The sequence below is a fragment of the Carex rostrata genome, chromosome 31 (assembly GCF_964058835.1).
Source record: "Carex rostrata chromosome 31, lpCarRost1.2, whole genome shotgun sequence".
Classification (NCBI taxonomy): domain Eukaryota; kingdom Viridiplantae; phylum Streptophyta; class Magnoliopsida; order Poales; family Cyperaceae; genus Carex; species Carex rostrata.
The window spans coordinates 3,025,658-3,045,744 of record NC_135948.1 but is presented as its reverse complement, the minus strand read 5'-3'; the positions used below and the strand labels follow the sequence as shown (position 1 = coordinate 3,045,744).

Sequence of the window (20,087 nt, the reverse complement as noted above, 5' to 3'; positions counted from 1 at the left end):
TGTAAAAGTGAGAACTGGAGAAAAGGGATTGTATGAATAGATTAAGAACTGTAAGAATTAATTGTTATGTGAAGTATAAAACTTGCCCTCTTTTACATTTGATTCATTCTCTACGCTGTTTTAATACGGCTGATCAATCTGACATTGGGAGAAAATGAAGCAGAAAATATTATTGGGTCAAAACTGAAATGGGATGGGCCGAGGATAAAAGTAGAGATTTTAGATTGAAGGATAATAAAACCTTAAAAAAACATTTCTCCACAAAAGCGATAACATTCCACTTGCAAATGAGTTGATGACGACATGACGTGATGATTATAATTTCAATTGTGAGAATGTAAAACAATTGTTATATTAAATTAGCAATCTCGCTAAAAATATCACACCATCATTTTACAATTGATTGTGAAATAACCACTGAAAGTATTAATGTGGTAGATAAACTTATTTTTTTTGTTAAAAATTGCAAGGATTTAAATATTTTAATAACGTAGGATTGTTTTAAGAGTGAGTCTATGGTACTATGCATATTACGATTTGGTACTGTGCTACGGCTATATATTCGAGTTTTCAAATCCTAACGGTCAATCTGAACCGTTCATCTTGTTCTCCATATTAATATGTGTTTGGAGACCAAATTTTACATTTTTTGAAATTTTTTTACTATTTTTTTAGATTTATTGAAAATTACTGTTTTTGGATGGTCCAGAATTTTCAGATCAAGTGATTTTCTAAATATCTAAAAAAATAGTAAAAAAATTTCAAAAATTGTAAAATTTGGTCTTCAAACACATATTAATATGGAGAACAAGATGAACGGTTCGGATCGACCGTTAAGATTTGAAAACTCGAATATAGAGCCGTAGTACGGTAACAACCCGTGATATGCATAGTACCATAGACTCACTCTTGTTTTAAAAGTATAGTGGAGCTTTATTGATAACAATCTAACTTTATATTTGACAACCCTTTCTCAAGTCAAATAAATAAAATGTTTAAAACAATTTTAAACATGATATTAAATTCAATCTCGCTGGACACCTTGCATATCCGCCTGAGAGTGCCCTGCCGATTTATCTATTCTAGGCCACCTGCTCCTCACTGTTTTCGTCAAGAAATTTATCGGAGAAAACAAGGTTACAAATGACCTTTCATCCTTTCATTCTTTTTCTTGTGATTTTTCAGCAGGATTTAACGCTCCTAAAATCCTGACAAATCGTCTCTATTCTCCTCCTGCTTCACGTTCCGATCAGAAAATTGATGAGAAAGAGAATTATCTTTCTCGTTTGTTGGGGATTCAAATCTGCTTCTTTTTTTAAGACAAGGAGTACTCTTTTATTCCTCCATCCGAGCCGTTAAAAATTGATCCGACGGTTTCAATTACTTTTTTTTTATATCAATATAATTTATTAAAACAAATCAAATGTATTTGAACCCATACAATCGATTTTGAACGATTCAGATGAAGAAATAGGAGGTTGCTCCTTTTGTTAAGAAAAGGAGCAGATTTGAATCCGTTTGTTGGGGCTAGAATCCATTCTGATCAGACCCAAACAGTCCCCTATAGTTTTCATTAGTACGGATTGAATTTAATCTGAACCGTCCGTCTATATTAATTGCATTCAGGCACCTGGGGATACGGATTCCTTCCGACCAAGCCACACTCTCAACTCTCCCCGTAAATCAAAGCGCTTGAAATTTGTCCCTCTTTGTTGGTCGTAAATCTAGGGTTTACTCAGGAGGACGATTTCAAGGTACGATTATTGATTTCTCTTTCAAGGTATTATTGTTGATTTCTCCGTTATTTATCTGGTTACTTGCCAGTTTGCTTTCTCATCTCTGTCGAAGTATGGCGCGATTTATAATTTTTTATGATTCGTACTCTCTATTCGTTTATTGAGTAAAATTTCCACCATGTGGGCCTAAACCTTGTACCTTTCTCTGCCTGAGTTATCGTAGTATAGGAGGAGTCAAAGGTTTAGGCTTTGTTCTTGCTGGGGTAAGTGGGATTTAAGAGGTTATAATTAGTATCTGAGCGTCTTCAATTTTGATTAGGGGGTGGTAGACAGAGATTGCATATTTTCAATCATCCAATTGACTTTTCGTATCAGATTTTCTTTTATTTTTTGTTGTGTATTTGCTTAATTGGGTTCTTACAGATAATTCCTAATAAACTGAACCCTGTAAGAACCTTACTATGTAATACCAGTAAGGTCCAGCACCGGGATATACCAACTTAATCAAGCCATTATTGTTTGTGATGCCCCCCTTTTTTCCACTTTTGTCATTGATTCAGCCTTTTCTTCCTAATCCATCTAAATATTAAATAACTTTTTTTGTGGTTAATATTTCTTTAATATTTTAGCAGGCAAGGAGCCTATTCCAATTTTAAATAGTTGCCTTCGCAATATCTATGTAGTAATTTATGGCCATCTTAGCCTTAGGGTAGTATTGATCAAGTTCTATTAACAACTTTTTCATTTATTACAGAGATACTTCTTACAAGTACAATCAATAATTATTGATGTCGAATAAAGATGATCAGAAAGCTCAGGCGGCAGCTGATCGGATCAAGGCTGCTGCTCTTTCAGCTGCAAAAGGCCTCAGTCGGGCCCAGGCCGAGCGAGCTGCTGCCAATGCGGCCCGCAATGTCAATGCTTATGGTCAGAAAGAAGAAGGCCCGAGCAGGTGGCAGGAGAGGAAGGAACAAAAGCGCCGCATGTACCTCATGAGCACTGAAAAGGCTGTTCGGCTTGGTGAGAGGAAAGATACCAAAACTACCTCTGTGGTTGCCACATCAGCTCAATGCCAGAAGTGCTTCCAGCCAGGCCATTGGACTTATGAATGCAAGAATGATCGGGTCTACATTTCGCGACCGTCCCGGTCACAGGTTTTGAATAACCCAAAAGTAAAAATGACTTTCTCAGTGTCATTTGAAGGTAACCCTGATGTGGAGAAAGTGAAGAGTGTGAAGAAGGAGAAAGGTAAGGATAAGAAGAAGAGTAAGAGGAAGCACCGATCTGTTAGCGATTCTGACAGGGATGACAGTGAGGCGTCAGTGTTTGATACTGAGAGCGAGTCAGAGGTGACTGCTACTGATGAGTCGTCGGAGAGTAGCTCAAGTTATAGCTCTTCAGATTCAGAGGAGAGGAGGAGGAGAAGGAAGAAGCAGAAGAGGACGCGGCACAGGAAGAGGTACAGCTCGTCAGAATCATCAGAGTCGTCTGGGTCAGAGTCTGATTCTGACAGTGAATTGGATGACAAGAGTCGCAAGAAGGGTAAGCGGCACAGCCATAGGCGCTGAAATGGCTTCTCCGATCGGTTATTTGAGTGGTTTGAGAGTGGATAGACCTATTGGTGTTATGTCTTGGTATGATACATGTGGTTTGTTGAGGCTTGTATTGAGATTGCTCGTATGTTTTGTTTAAGGCCAGGCAAGAGATTGTGACTTTTTTTGAGGTATCATATGAGACGTTTTGTTATCAATATTATGTTGAGAACCTAGTAATCGGGTGCTATTTTTCATATTCTTTTTATCTTGTTTTCTTGGTGGGATCTTCAATTGCTAGCTTACCCCAACTTGTTTGGGACTAAAGGCTTGGTTGTTGTTGTTGTATAATTAATGAAACTTCTATGCATTTACAGAGTCCTCCTGTACCTGGCTCACCTAAGTGCTTATTCATTCATCTAGATGTATTTTCAGTTTCATCTTGTAATCACCAATAATAGTTGGTATCAGCTAGTAAAGCATACTGGCACCATGTCTTACTGTTTTGTCAGAGAAAATGTGGAGCTCGATTGGTGCCATACTGGCACCATGTCTTACTGTTTCATCAGCTAGTAAACTCATCAATCAGTGTCATGTTTGGTACTTCTGTAAGAAAAAATGTGGAGCTCGATTGGTGCCATGTCTTACTGTTTTGTCAGAGAAGACTGATTGATGATATAAACTGAGCCTGTAGTGAACTTGGGGAACTGTCTAAAGGGAGGTATGAAATAAAGTCTATAGTTGGCTATTTTACATGTTAAATCACTCTATTATACTTGAACCTCTTTAGCTTCCTAGTAAGCAGTATCAATGCTTGAACCTTAGATGCCACGAGGAAGTCCATGATTTCTTATGAAGCATTTTAGATATGTAGTATGCATATAATTTTTGTTTTTTTTAGATAAAGATGAGAGTCAAGTTTTTTAATTTTAAATATTTACAAGAAATTTTTCATTCAGATTTTAAACTTGTGACATGTAGTATGCTAATGTCTTTCATTTTTGGCGGCACCGCAGCAGTGCTTCTATCTGACCATAAAAATAAAATAAAGGCAAAACTTCTAGTGTACCCATACAAACTTTCAAAATAGCCAATTTCTCCATAAAAATATCATAATATCCAATTTACCTATAAAAACTTTCAATCCTTTCCTTTATCCCCTTTTATTCATTCGACCTATTATTAAATTATTTTAAAATTGAAATTGACAAACATATCCTCCCCTGTCCTCCTCCTCCTTCCCTTTCACTCTGTACTTTACCGCCTTACACCACCATAACATTTCAGAGCTTTGTGGGCCACAAAGGTTGTACGCTAAATGGACAAAATGAAGTTGTTTGGTCCCAGAGCTTCCTACAAGAAACGACTACCATTTCTTCCAAATAACTAATTAGTTCAATCACCCAAAATTTCATATCCTCATTCCGTATCTAGATTACAATAGAATTGTAATCTTTATTTAATGAAATTCGTTCTCTGCTCGAGTGTTGAGAACACCAATGGACAAACATCAATGAATTTCTCCTGGAGAACATCAAGTGTGATATTCCTTCTTACACGACAAATTAAAAACTGGTGCTAAGTTATAAATTTATGATAAAAGGAGCATAATATCTGGTAGACAAAAATACTATGCTATTAAGACCATCAAACTTCTCATGATCCACTGAAGATTCATTTTTTTTATTGTCGCCCATATAAAGAGTATACAGATGTATAAAATAAATATTTTGAACCCTAAAATCTTCTTTCTTCCAATGGCCTTAAAAAGCCCTTCTCTATTGAGATCTAGAGTACTTGACCAGAATGAAAGATTAAGGTTTGTGACTCAGTTTGTATAATCCTCGTTTAGTTTTATTGTACTCAGTATTTTAGAACTGCCCAAGAAAAAAGAATTAATAGAAAGGGTATAATTGTCAATATAATTTTTAAAATAACTAAATAATATGTTAAATAAAGAAAAGGGGATAGAAGAAACAATGTTAAGTTTTGATGGAATATTAGATATTATAGTGTTTTTATGGGAAAATTGGCTATTATGAAATTTGCATGGGCATACTAGAAATTTTCCCTAAAATAAAAACAGTGCGTCTATCTCAGACCATAGTAGGGGCGGACAGCCAATGGTGGCAAGTGAGAATAAGAGCCAATTAAGGGTAAATTCTAGGCGATATAATTGGCGCTTGGAATGCATGAAAGAGTTCAATTGGGTGACATGCTGCATCTTTCTTGTACATCTTTATGCTTAAGAAATATGGAAATAGTACCGAGTTGCTCAGATTCCTTTGAAATTCAACAAGTATACGAGTTAAAAATTATCTTATCCAATGTTCCATATCTTCAAGATATGTATTATTTTTGAACTCAAGACATTTTGAAGTATTAATCATTATTATGTTTAGGTGTCAAAGACCCCCCACCCACACACACACACACACACACACACACACACCCAGGTAGTGAATGACAAAAGTATCTGGACCCCAATGACCTCTACTTTTTAACAAATTTTAATCAATTGGTGAGGCTCAGCTAGGGGTGTCAACGGTTACGATATGGGTCGGGTGGAGGCATTTTTATACTCGTATCTGTTATGATAACAAAGATAAATCTTTACTCTTACTCGTCTTTTCGAATACGGTACGGGTCACAATCATTGATATTGCGATTTGTGCTTATGATAAAATATTTTTCAAAACAAGAAAAAAAGAAAATAATAATAATAAATATGACTAATTTGTATTATAAAAATTTAATAAAATACAAAACTTTATTGCATCATGTATCATCTTCATACAAATATATATTTATATATATAATTTTATTTTTAAAAATTATCTTATATGAAAATGGGTAAGATAACGGAAAAAAATCGTTACCCTTATCCGTACCCGATAAGCTAATGAAAAAAAATCTCACCCTTATCCGTGTTTTCAAATACGATACGGATTGGATAAACGGGTAAAAGAATGCCATTGACACCTAGGCTCGGGTAAACAATTCTAATATTGCATGATAAGTCATAATGTGTTCAAATTGACATAATATATTGGTTCTGTTTTGTAACACATTCTGTCAAATAGTCACAATAGACTTCGCCCCTTACCGGTACATTATCAATGAAGCTTCATTTAAATCTATATTTGATCATTCTAGAAAAAGTTAATTGGTTTACAAATTTATTCTAATTGCTTGGTCCTGGTACGTATGAGAGGCCATATGGATTCTGTAGCTTTAGCAAATTAGAGAAAGATTAGTTGATTTCAAGGGATATGTCTGCACATTTTGGGCTTCCATTTTTTTTTTCTTCCTTTGATTGTTATTACTGCTTATTTTCTGCAGCCGATGCACCTTTACGTACTTAGCAAAATTTGCTGTACACATTTTGATATATACATCAAAATGTGTGCGTACGTAAACTATATATATATTTAGTCTACGGACTGATCAAATGGTTGGATTAAAATTCACCAAGGACTTAAGCACACACACACACACACACACACACACACACACACACACATATATATATATATGTCGCTTTCGAAACAATCCACAATGGTAACAATTCAATAAAAAAATTTGGTTCTAGGACGTATTTGCTAGTGAAATATTTAGCATGCATTTGGTATTTACGTGAGGTGAATTAGCGCAAAAGAAAGTTTCAGCACTTTATTTGATAAGTACCAATAAGTTTACATTAATTTATTTTAAAAAATGCGAAAAACATACAAGCTTGTTCTGCAATTTGTTATTCATGGAGAGATGTACTTAAAAAAATATATATATAAGCTCAGGTTCAGCACTTGAATTCCAACAAACATCAAATGCCATGTACATCTTTCTGCAAAGTAAATCCTAAGATGTATCGAAATATGTTGGATGCTCCTTTATTATATAATATATCAGCAAGAACCGTACTGTTACTCAGCCACCAAGCTGTAGATTACATATATAAGGATTTTAATCACTGCTATTTAATCCTTGTGCCTAAAATTAACGAAAGGATTTGGATTTGGATGGGGGGGGAGTGGAGAAAGAGATATCGACTTTAAACAATGAAAATTTCATTCGTGATTCACAATTTCACATCCTCTCGTGTACCTAACTAAATCAAGTTGATATCATCAGGATCGTTCGTCTTGAATCTCAGAGCTCGACGGTCTTCTAAAAAACTGGCCCTACGTTCATTAAATGTGGACTTCAATTTCATAGTATCATGCTTACACGAAAAGGTTAATAACCATGGAGTACGCAAGCATTATTAAATTTAAAGGTGTTGTTTTGACTTTTGAGGTTTTGCTGGCATGCACACACAAGATACTCTGCTTTTAATTAGTTTTATTTCTTTTGTAAACAGTAGCCTAGTTGAAGGGCTTAATTACTGTGAGCATTAATTCATTAAACCACAAAAAGAGAGAAGAATCTCCGACATAAACATTGAGTAATTTTTTTAAAAGAGAAATTCTATTCCATAAAGATGCAGCAGCCAGCTACCATTCTATATATGCGTGAGGTATATCAACTAGCTAGAAAAAAAAGCAAACAAAGTAAAGGGTTTGTAACAATCAGCATCCATATGGATGAACTTAAGAGTGTGACAATGTTCGCGAATTACAATCTCTTCTGCCAGCGTTACTATTGCTGGAAACAATTGGATCAATCATCAAGCATCGCTGCGGCTTTGCCAATGGCAAAAACTTCATCGTTTTCAAAGACTTCTAGAAAGAAGCAGCGCTTGTCTGACAAGGATTCGCAGGAGATGAAGGTCAGGAGGATGATGAGGAACCGGGAGTCTGCTGCGAGATCTCGGGCTAGGAATTTGGTCTGTCTCACAATTTTTTTTTTGTTGATTAATAAAAACTAAAAGTTTGCTTAAAAGTTAAAACTGCTAAACTAAAATTTGGAAATATTTAGCTCAGGTTAGGCGTGTCTTAATTATTGGAAAAGTCATAGTATAGACGCCCTCTGCAGATCTGTTTCTCACAATTCTTATAATCTAGCACCCAATGTGACTGTGTTAGATGAATGGCTATAGGTTATTTTTTGAAGTGCAGAATCAGAAAGTTAAGACTGAGACAACTAAATAAGCTAATACAGTGTAATTTTATTTTATACGGAGGGCTGAAAAGTATTAACACTTGTAAAAATTATAAAATATGAAAATTGCTAATTCCTAGTTTATGGGGAGCCTTAGCTGCCCCTATAGCTATAACCTAAATCTGCCACTGGGTTTTCAAATATGTTTTTTTTCAATTGTATTGTAAAATTGCTGCTTTTCTTTGAAATTTTTGTTATTGAATTTCAAGATAGTTGATTGTCATCCAAGGAGCTAATATAGTAATATATATTTGCATGTTTGTTTTCCTTGACTATTAAGGCGTACGTAAAAGAGCTTCAGAATAAGGTTTTCCATTTGGAAGCGCTAATTAAAAGACTAGAACGAAATAAGGTACGTACATATGCTTCTACTTCAGTAACTATTTTATTATACTTGCTGATGCAAACATTTTTTTTTTTTTGAAACAAAGCTCTCTTCCTCAATGTTAAAAAATTAAAATCAAGGACACACTCATTAAGGTGGTTCACTACGATGTCTACTTTTTGTAGATACGACCTCTCAAAATTATAATATATACGAGCACATATATATTAATGTATCACTCAACCAGGGTCCTTGAAAATAATTTTAAAAAGGCAAGGGTAGGGATTTCTTTCTAGCGCTTTTCCAAATTCAATTACCTTTTACTTCGTGCTGTTTTTAACCTATTCAATTTAAACCTGTATACTATTAATGACAGCTTGAAGCAATATACAAAACAAAAATGACATTCCTTTAACCAACTCAATGGTAAATGTCTTTAATTTTGTATATCACTCATTTGTAGGGTTAAGTAGGTAATATAATCTTTAATCTTTTTTCCCCTATTTAGTTAATTATATTTGTGTATTAGTGTATATATGCTAACTAAAACAATATATTTGCCAACATTTTCTGCTGTCTAATTGGTTCTCATTTACCAATTATTTGTGAGTGAATTCTATATCCAGATATGATCGATCGTAATCATAAATTACTTTAAAAAGTGTAACTACTCTGGATTAACTTTATTATTGAAGGAGTTCAACTTAATGGAGCGGCACTCGGTACCACAAGAAGGAACAAGGTCTCAGTTACGACGAACCAATTCTGCACTGTTCTGATCATGATGACAGCAAAGCACAAGAGTGCATGTCTTGAAGACCTTGAGATGTAAAGGTTTTATTTTATTGTATAATAATACAGATGTGTAATAGTCTTAAGATACTGTGCATATGTTGGTATCTCACCTATCTTGAGGAATAATGATAGGAACATTATATGTAATTATGCATAGACTGATTATTGTTGCTGATCAGCTAGTCTTTTATAACTTTTTTTTTCTTTGTTCAAAAGTTGTTAAGAATCTTGCAGTAATGTGTGTCATCAATTAAAACAACTTGGCTGCTCTCCTTTTTAATTACCAAGTGGATGAGTTGAGAATCATTATCCAGCATGTCCCATCTTTGATCGATATTCTACATTTTTAAGAACTTGAGAGATTTTGATTTCTTATTAGCAGATTAGAATTTAGCCTATGGATAGACTGATACAGAAGAGGTATTGCATATTTGCATTCAACCGAATGGTGAAGTCGAACCATTAAGTGATTAAGAGCGGTGGGTTTAATTAGTTTAATACCCTGTGGAGTGTGGAGTGTATCCATATCTGGTTATATAACATCAAATGATCTCTTTTTAAGCCAATCTATTTCTTTTTAGGTAAGTTATTAATACCCTGTGGATTCTGTTCGAGCTGTTTTCATCTCCTGACAGTCTCAACACAATTGGAGCCTGACCCATTACTGGTCTCAATCTAGATCCGAGCTGATGGTCGTTGAACAAAAAAAAACAAATTGTTTACAAAATTATTCTGATGTGCGCACTCTTGTAGGGAGATCATGTAGTACACAATATACGGAGGGTTTTTTTTTTTTTTTGTGTAATAGAGATATTAATTATGTAGCTTTATTGAACCAGGCACTCAGGCAGCGATAATTTATCTGGACAGTTTTCATGCTGAAACTGATCAGAACTTTAATTTTTAAAGTTTTGATTGGTACTGGTATCTCGATCGATTAGCGGAAAATAGAATAAAAAAAAGGTTGCGCAAGTTGTCAAGTGGGATGATGCTAGGTTCTGTTATCTCAATTTTAAAACTAATTCTCATTCAAATAAAAAAGAAAAAAAACATTTTAAAACTTCTCATAGTCATATGCCAAAAAGAGCATATTTATGTTTCCAGTCCCAAACCCCACACAGTTATATATGTTTCACAGGACTAGTTGCTCTGGTACCCATTAAAATTTTCAAATTGTCTATTTCTTCATCAAACTTAAAACATAGCTCAATTATTTCCCAATCCAAATAAAACTAATGTTAATTTCTTATTATTCCTTTTCTTCGTTTTTTTTTTGAAAAAAAAGGTATATAGCCCATTGCATTTGCAATAAGAGTTTTTGTACAACACCTCCTATTTATTAACGCATACCAACATAACACCTCCTACTTAATAGTTCATACCAGAAAGTCAACCAAAATCAAACAATAACCAATTGATCTATTACAATCTAACCTGCCTCGAAAGACACACAAAATATCCGATTTGACCTAATTAGAAAAAACCATGCTAGACCCACAGCATCAGAAGCACCTACTACTCATTGTAGTCCTTATGCTCTAGTACCTCTACGCTAGAATAGTATCATCCTCGATCCTACTCAGCTGAGCCGGGCCCGCCCATTCACGAAGGGGAATCTCTGCCACATCCATAGACATCCAGTTCTTCAGCTCCTGCACCACAGCATCCTTCACATTTCCTGCCCAGTAATGTACCAAAGATATGATTAGAAAAATTAGAAACCTATTAGTTTTATTGAACATTTTATTTAATTTATCTCTAAATATTTATAGTTCCCACTTTACTCTTTCTTTAAAATAAATAATCATTTCTCTTCTATGAATGAAGTGAAGAACGAACAATGAGAGGCTACTCATTCCTTTGCTACTTCTTTACCCTTTTGATTTTTTTTTTATTATTAAGAATGCCTTTGGCAGGCTATTTCTTCAAAATTCAGCCTAATGAATTAAACTCCTCATTTCATTTCTTTCGTCTTCTAACCCTACAACCATTTAATGTATACCTTTATTTTATTTTTGCGCAGGAGCATGAAGGTTTGGCTGTTTGCCCATCAGGATCGATGGTTGATTTTGCAATTTTTGCATGCCATGAAGATGGCTCCACTATCTTGGCTGTTATTAGCAACTTAGCTTTCCACTCTGATCAAGTTATGTAATATGATTCAATATCTTCATTTTTTAAAGTTTAAACAGTCAATGAACTGTTCAACATAATCTCCATATGAAAATGTACTTGTAGATCAACATTAATATGTACCAACCACAAGTGTTGTCCTTACACTTGAACCTAATCCTTGTTTTGTCATTGTGCGTATTTATTATCTCTTTATTGCAAAGAATGTGAAACTTGCAAATTGCACATTTCATTTGCTCTTTCGAGTCATAGGCTTGTCCCTCTGACAATTCATCCTCAAATTCTGCATGTCTACCAAACAACCCGCATTTGATTCCTGAAACCCTGATGTGTCATTGAAAGCTGCAATCGGGTGCTCAAATCCACAATCCATTATCCGAAACCCGCGATCCACCTTGAATTTTCTCTGCCTTAGCATAGGCCTGGTGGTCACTATGATCGCTCATGTACTCAGGATCAATATCCCCCTAATTTTCCTCTGCCTCTTGTAATTCTGGATTCATCGTCTCCTCGGTTTCATCCGGATCACAAGAGTAACCCCAATGAACAGTCCGACTACTAGAAGGCATGTCAATTTGGGGTCCAGACTGACTACTAAAAGGCTGGTGTGTCTGGGGTTGGGACCGACGGGGGCCGACTAGTAAATGGACGGTCCCTGTGAACTGGGGCTTGACTATTAGAAGGCATGTCAATCTAGAAAGGGACTGGACTTGAGGATGTTGAGTTAATCCAACTAGCACTCCGGATTAACCATGCAAGGGGGTTGGGACGCTGAACTCGGGTAACCTCCATATATAGTTCAATTACCTTGTACCCACCCTCAGGAAAACTCATGGTTTGGTTGTACATTACCTGCCAGACTCCATTATTATGAACAAGAAAGAGTTGGAACCAGGTTTGTGCTGAGCCGGTGGGCACGCCAATTTTGACTTGAATATCAAGGTCATACTGACCCTGATCCAATCCCAGATTTTGACCAATAATTGATTTCAGGGTCACATCATCAGTACCCGACATTACTGGTATCACAGAAACAGGCCTGATACTGTAATAAACCCTATTATGGCATATTAAAACATCACCACCAGTGTAAACAGATACCATAAGAGCCATTTTGGTCTGAGTATTCAAAGAAACCTAGAATTGCAAATTAACTAAATTAATTACTAATGTACTGAAAAAAAATGAAAATTGTAAAAAGAGAGAAAAAATAAACTTACAGTTCAGAAGCTCTGACCTAGGAGAGAGAGTTGTTAGTGTGAAAAATGAATTTCTCTCTCCAGTGGAGATATCGAGATATATAGAAAAATTCGCCAAGGGCCGCATTCTCTATATGAGGCCCCCTTCCTAGGTCCGCAACTACAGGATGCGGCCTCCAGAGAAGGGGTCCGCATCTACAGGGTGCGGCCATGTCAAATATGGAATTTTTCAGGAATGGTGGTTTTTTGGTTTTTTTTTTTTTTAGATTATGGTATTTTTTTTAAATTTTAGCTAAAAATAACTATATATATATTACATGTAGAGCAATGAACAATTTCTCTTACAAACCGATCAATTAGAAGACTGAATATTTATGTTACACATGTTACATATTTTTATTTTTCTAATAAAAAAATAAAATGGAAAGTTTATAAATTTAAAATTAGTTTTAATAGAAAAGACAATAAAGTGAGTAAATTTGTGAGCTTTGAAAATTTAGAAAGGAAAAATATGATATAATGAATTTTATAGGAGGAAATACGTAATATCAATTTTTTTTAAGGTATACATAAAATTCCGTTATTTATTTTCTATAATTGGAAGTGATTAAAGCATAGTTATAAAGGGGAATCTTGGTATTTTAGTAAAAATCAGGCATGCAGTGAATCATTTTGTGCATAAGAAAAAAAGATAAAAACACAATATAAGTACTGACTACTGAATGAAAAAATATATCATGAAGTCATGAACTAATAATAATATGCACCATATATGATAACTAAATATTTGTTTCGAAGTGAAAGAAAAAAAAAACTAATTATATTTGGAAAATTGCTCTGAGGAGTTGTTTGTCAAGCTATAATTTCAACACTTTTTCGTAACCTAATCTCTTGTTTGTGAAACTTTGAGCTATTTAATTATGGAAGTAATATTGACAAATATTGCAATGACAAAAAAAGTTAGTAAAATATGAAAAGTAAAATTGTACATATATTCCATATAGTATACATAAGTTGTGTATCAGATTTATGTAATATGATAATCGAGTAATAACTGATCAAGTGCTAATAGAATTAAATCGTTTATTTTTCAAATCACTCGATAAATGATCAATCAACTTTCAAATTGCACAAAAAATTGATGCACCATCTATCAAATTGCGAGTTTCAAAACCCAGCAAAGCATAAATTCATTTCTAGTAAACTATAATGGGGCCGGCCAAGTACAGGAATGATTTCGGCCTCACACCATGAAAATAATCTGATTTCGGCTTTGAAAGTGCCAAATTATCCGATATATCGACAGAATGAGAAGATCATTCCTGTGGAAAGGAAACGAGGTATGTAAAGGGATAAATTGCCTGGTTAACTGGGATAGGGTGTGTGCAATGAAATTGAATGGAGGTATAGGAATTATAGACCTATGGTGCCAAAATGATGCCTTACTGATCAAGTGGTTATGGTCAATTAACAACAACCCGGAGGGGTTATGGGCTTCAACCCTTAGGAGGCTGTATGGAATCAGCAGCGCCGACCAAGTAAGAACACATGCGACATCTTCCTTCCTGAAAGAACTGACCGAACTATTGCCTTTCTTTAATGTCTCGGCAGATTTTGATCCCGTAACGCTCAAATGGAGATGGCGGTGGTCTACATCGGATATTTATACCTGTGCTTCTGCATATTAGATGATGCACAACATGGGGGAAATTGCGCCAAATCACAAAATCCTGTGGAAAATGAGGGTCCCATTGAAGGTTCGGGTATTCCTGTGGCTAATGCTCTAAAATAAAATCTTGACACAAGAGATCTTACAGGTAAGAGGGTGCAATGTGGCTTCAGGTTGTCACCTGTGTCATCTTAACGGGATGGAAACAACAAACCACATCATGTGGGAGTGTAACTATGCGAGACTTTTTTGGAGAGGGCTATGTGCTCACTATAACATTAGGTGGGGCAATCGAACGGACGCGAGAGACCTATGGCTAATAGACATGGCAAACTTAATGCCAAGAGAGAGGGTGCTACGAAGAATTGTCTAGGCTGCAGGAAGCTGGGCAATTTGGAGAGAACGAAATAGAAGGCTTTTCTCCAATAAACAGAAACCGGTGTATTTGTTAATCAATGATACGACCAATGATATCATGCGGTGGTTGCGCCATATTTAACGACTCAAGAGGCAAAGGTGGTATTGACCAGGCAGGGAAATTTGTTTCACTGTTGACGATCCTAGATTCTAGTTAGAGATTATTCCAGTGTTCTAAATAGCGCGCTATAGCGTTTTTGGACCCTAAACGCTAAGCTATGCATAATAACGCGCTATTTGAGCTACGGAAGCTATAGCGGTAATAGCGGTCTGCTATAGCGTATAGCGCAAATAGCGCATAGCATATAGCGCAAATAGCGCCCGTTATGCAACATTTGTTTTTTTTTTCAATTTATATGAGCTTTAAAATAAATAAATAGTGAAAATATTGTTTAATTTTGATGAATATTATATTATGTTAAATTCAGGTCCGCTATAATAATTTTTTCATTTTGCTCTTGGTTTTTTTTTAACTGATGATAAATCAAATAAATAATTGCTAAATTATGGAAATTTTAGGGACTAACAAGAATTTCTTCAAGGATCATCTGTTTATTTTACTAGAAGTATGATTTTTTTTTCTTTTCAATTTCTAGGTTGTTTTGAAATTTAAATAGAAAAAAAATAAATTATGTTATGATGTTGAAGATATTTTAAATAGACAAAGATCGATAGTTTATGATATTAGTATTACTATATATATTTTGAGTCGCAATTTGGACTTTGTATTGGTTCAATATGAATATTATAATTTTTTAATCAATTTGATATTATTTACTGTTCTATGAGACTAAATAATGTTGATATTTAGTACAAATATATAATATAATTTTTATAAAAATAAAAAAATGCTATTTGGGATAACTTTCGCTATTTTTTTTTTAGAGGCTCCCCGCTATGACGCGATAAACGCTATTTAGAACCTTGGATTATTCTAAATATGGCACGATACGTAAATAATTTACTTTTCATCTTTTTACATTTTTGTGTATAAACTTTTTCCTTAATTAATATATATTGGCTTTCAGCCAACCTTAAAAAAAAAAAAGAACTAAATCTTCTAGCATGAAAACACAATGCATTTCAAATTGGAAGTAACAAGTGACACAAGCAATGCCTTACTCAGCAACGAGAAACATTACCTTTTTGGCATGATTGCCCTCTAACGTAAATATTTCATCCCACTGTTTATCATCTTTTCGATCAATAATATAGTACAAGAATGATTTTTTATTACGAAGAACCAATTCGGTAAAATTTGAAGTGCGGCAAGCTGTCGAGTGATTCCCCACGGACCCGTTAACAAGGTTACAAGGAGATCATGAAGGTGATTGCTACTGGAGAAGGAGAAGGTTGGTACACTGTGGTAGTGACAGTGCTGTATGCGGGATAAAAAGACGTTGAAATTATACTTTGCTTAATTTAGAAAAAGATGACATGAATTCTAGAGGCTCTCTATATCTGTTTACTTTGCAAATTAATCATAATTAGTGCTACCATCTCAAAACTATTATAAAACCCGAGAACCTAAATTAGTGTATATCGTTAAATATTTAAGATACTATCCATGTGGATCGACACCAAATATTACTACACGGTAGGATCATGCACTTGTGATTCGAACGAAAGTAGAATTAGGATATAAAACATATATTAATTTATACTGAAAGTAGTGTACCAAATTTGGCGCATCAAAGATACCAGGGGAGACTTTGGTGCTAGTATTTGGCCGCTCTCGCTCCATTCATTTGAAGAGGTATTGTCTTTAATTCTATGTTCGTTCACATATGTGATTTTCGGCCTACGGGCTTCGGAACATGCAAAAAAAAAAGATTGAATTAAATTATCTATGTTTGGGTGATATTTAATGTTATATCTTGACTAAGTTATCTCACTTATGACATTTCTTTTGAAAATCTATTGACAAAAATAATGCTTTCCGTATGGGAAGTTGCAGGTTTGAAATCTGAAATGAGCAATTCTTTATGGATATTAAATAGTTGGGTGGCTTGACTTCCAACCTTTACTCAAAAAGAATTTGATGGCTTAAAACATGATTTGATATTACAAATTATTTTGTCTTACAAAATTGGTAATATCAATAATAAAATTATTCTTTCTATTTTTTTTTCATTTTGATGGAAAGAAAATGAGTTATGTATAAATTAATTCTATATCTTAAAAATGCATTGTATTTAGTGAATTTTGTTTAACTAAATTTATGTGTATATCAATTTATTTTGTCAAAAAAAATGTTAGGTTGCTGAAATTATTTTATTAATTTGTCATACAATTTTAATAAATAATTTATTCAATTATTTCCTAAATTGCATATTTTATTAATTTAGAAAGTTATGTTATTTTAAAAATAAGTTGTTGATTCTATAATTGATAAAGTGACAAGTTTTTTTATACTTAAATGGAAACAAAATTAATTGCTTATTTTATAATTTTTTAAAATAGTTAAAAATAATAAAAAAAACAATGAAAAGTAGATCTCATACTCTAATTAAAATTAATTATTTAGAGATGTGAGTTAGTTTAGACTAATTTAAATCAACTTATATATTGATTTATTTTATATTAGTCCAGTTTAATTAAATCATATTAAACGGAATAAGTGAGAGACCTAAAGCCTTATTTTATTTTATTTTATTTTTATAAAGCTTGACTGATGCATTCAAGTAGGGCTGGCAAAAAAAATTCGTAGTTCGTGATTTGATTCGGATTTGATTCGAGTTTAATTCGATTCGAAATGGGTTTGAATTGAAACGAACCAAATCAGGTTCGGTTCGAAATTAATTCAATCCAAATTCAAACCTAGCCTGGTTCGATCGAAATGGGTTTGCGAATTTTTATGGTTTGAATCTCAGAATAACATCGACCATTCATTTATCTGATGAAATTAAAACCCAAGATAGAGAGTCATAATTTAACTTAGCTGATGCTCCCTCGTTCTCAAATCTCAATAATCTAGTTATCTCTCCGCCTCTCCCTAACTCACTCTCCCTCTAGCTCTAAAACCTAGCCGATGCTCTCGGCGATTGGCTGCCTCTCCGGCCTAGACGGCTGTCTCTCCTCTCTCTTCAGCCGTCTCTCCTCTGCCTTCTCTACCTTTCGGATTCTCACTTTATTAGATGGTCCGATCGAGGGTTTGATCGAGTGAGTACTCGAGGTACGATTACTTTGTTTTACTGCATATTTTAGTTCTTGTACTTAATCATCTTTTTATGATTATTTGTTGTGATGTATTTTTTCATGAACAATTTTTCAACTTAAAAACACTCATTTCATACCGGTAAAAGGAAGCCATGTGAATTTTGTCCCGCAAGAAAAAATTATGTATAAACTATCGGTATAATTAGGGTTGCTAAAAAATATTTTAGTTCATGATTCGATTCGAAAAATATGTAGTTCGCAATTAATTCGATTCGAAACAAATCAAACCAAATTCAGTTCGAATCTTATTCAAACCAAATTCAAACCTAGAATAAGCTCTATTCGGTTGGATTCGTTGCCACCCCTAAGTCAAGGATCCAACCCTTATTTCACAATCAAACCTGACCCAGTAATAAAAAATCTTTTCTTTTTCCGTAAGATCGGCCCCATTTGCCTATCCGGAAACGGCCGGTTTTTTTATTAATAGAAATAAAATAAATTAAATATTTAAAAAGAACACTATTTTTGAGTTTTTGCGAAAACTAAGTAGATCGGGCTCTGTAAACCCGTCCCACCGGACGGGTCCAATTGACCCGTCCCGGTTAATCGGATTAGCCGTTAACCAACATCACGGAAAAAAAAAAAAAAAAAAAAAGAAGAAAATCTGGACGAGTTAAGTAACCCCGTCCAGAATTTGAAAAATTATATTATATTATATTATTATATTATATTATATTATTTTTTGTTTTTTATATTTTATTATATTATATTATGATTTTATATATATTATATTTTTTTTGTTTTTTATATTATATTATTATATTAATATACTTATATATATATATATATATTATATTATGAATAGAACTAGTTTAGTTGTGCTTAAGTTCACCAAAGTATTTGGTGAGCTTAACTCCAAAACTTATTAAATCGGTTTCAAATGACGAATCCAAACCGTTAGAACCTGCCTATGTTGCGAGTGATGCCTCTACATGTGAAAATTTTAAACGTTCAAATTAATTTAGTATAAAGTCAAGCGGTAAAAAAACGTTCAAAAAATAAATGCACTAAAATTAATTTATTAATCTTGACCGATTGACTTTATACTAAATTAATTCAAATGTTTAAAATTTTCACATGTAGACGCATCACTCGCAAGATAGGCAGGTTCTAACGGTTTGAATTCGTCATTTGAAACCGATTTAATAAGTTTTGGAGTTAAGCTCACCAAACACTTTGGTGAACTTAAGCACAACTAAACTAGTTCTATTCATAATATAATATATATATATAAGTAGGCTGTGGCTAATTTGCTGCCGGCAGCATTTCTGCCAGCGGTGCTGCCACTGTTTTTTCTATTTTTTTATGTTCAAACGACAAATCTAAACCATTAGATATTTAATCTATATTATAATCTACTTGGATACCAAATTTTACATTTTTTGGAATTTTTTTACTATATATTAAGCTGGTTTGAAAACCACTGATTTCAATGCTGCAGAAATTTACTGAAATCAGCGGTTTTCAAACCAGCTTAATATATAGTAAAAAAATTCCAAAAAATGTAAAATTTGGTCTCCAAGTAGATTATAATATAGATTAAACATCTAACGGTTTAGATTTGTTGTTTGGACATCACACGGCTAAATATAGCCCCGGCAGCACCTCTGCCGAAATGCTGCCAGCAGCAATTTAGACAGACCCTATATAAGTATATTAATATAATAATATAATATAAAAAACAAAAAAAATATAATATATATAAAATCATAATATAATATAATATAATATAAAAAACAAAAAATAATATAATATAATATAATAATATAATATAATATAATAATATAATATAATATAATTTTTCAAATTCTGGACGGGGTTAACCCGTCCAGATTTTTTTTTTTTTTTTTTTTTTTTTAAGGGCCCGGGACGGGATGCTTAAACCCGTCCGGAAATTTTTTTTTTTTTTTTTTCCGTGATGTTGGTTAACGGCTAATCCGATTAACCGGAACGGGTCAATTG

The 20,087-nt window shown here is 33.8% G+C and overlaps 1 protein-coding gene across 1 annotated transcript; it reads left to right on the top strand.

Moving 5' to 3' along the window:
- Nucleotides 1-1,635: 1,635 nt before the first annotated feature.
- On the top strand, nt 1,636-3,508 carry LOC144547342 (uncharacterized). The gene is made up of 2 exons (XM_078295969.1): nt 1,636-1,754; nt 2,491-3,508. The coding sequence occupies exon 2, from the start codon at nt 2,525-2,527 to the stop codon at nt 3,302-3,304; it is 780 nt and encodes a 259-aa protein (XP_078152095.1). The 5' UTR covers nt 1,636-1,754; nt 2,491-2,524; the 3' UTR covers nt 3,305-3,508.
- The last annotated feature ends 16,579 nt before the right edge of the window (nt 3,509-20,087 follow it).

Bases quoted from the DNA above. Each gene is read 5' to 3' on its own strand.
- LOC144547342 (XM_078295969.1), top strand. From the start codon at position 2,525: ATGTCGAATAAAGATGATCAGAAAGCTCAGGCGGCAGCTGATCGGATC.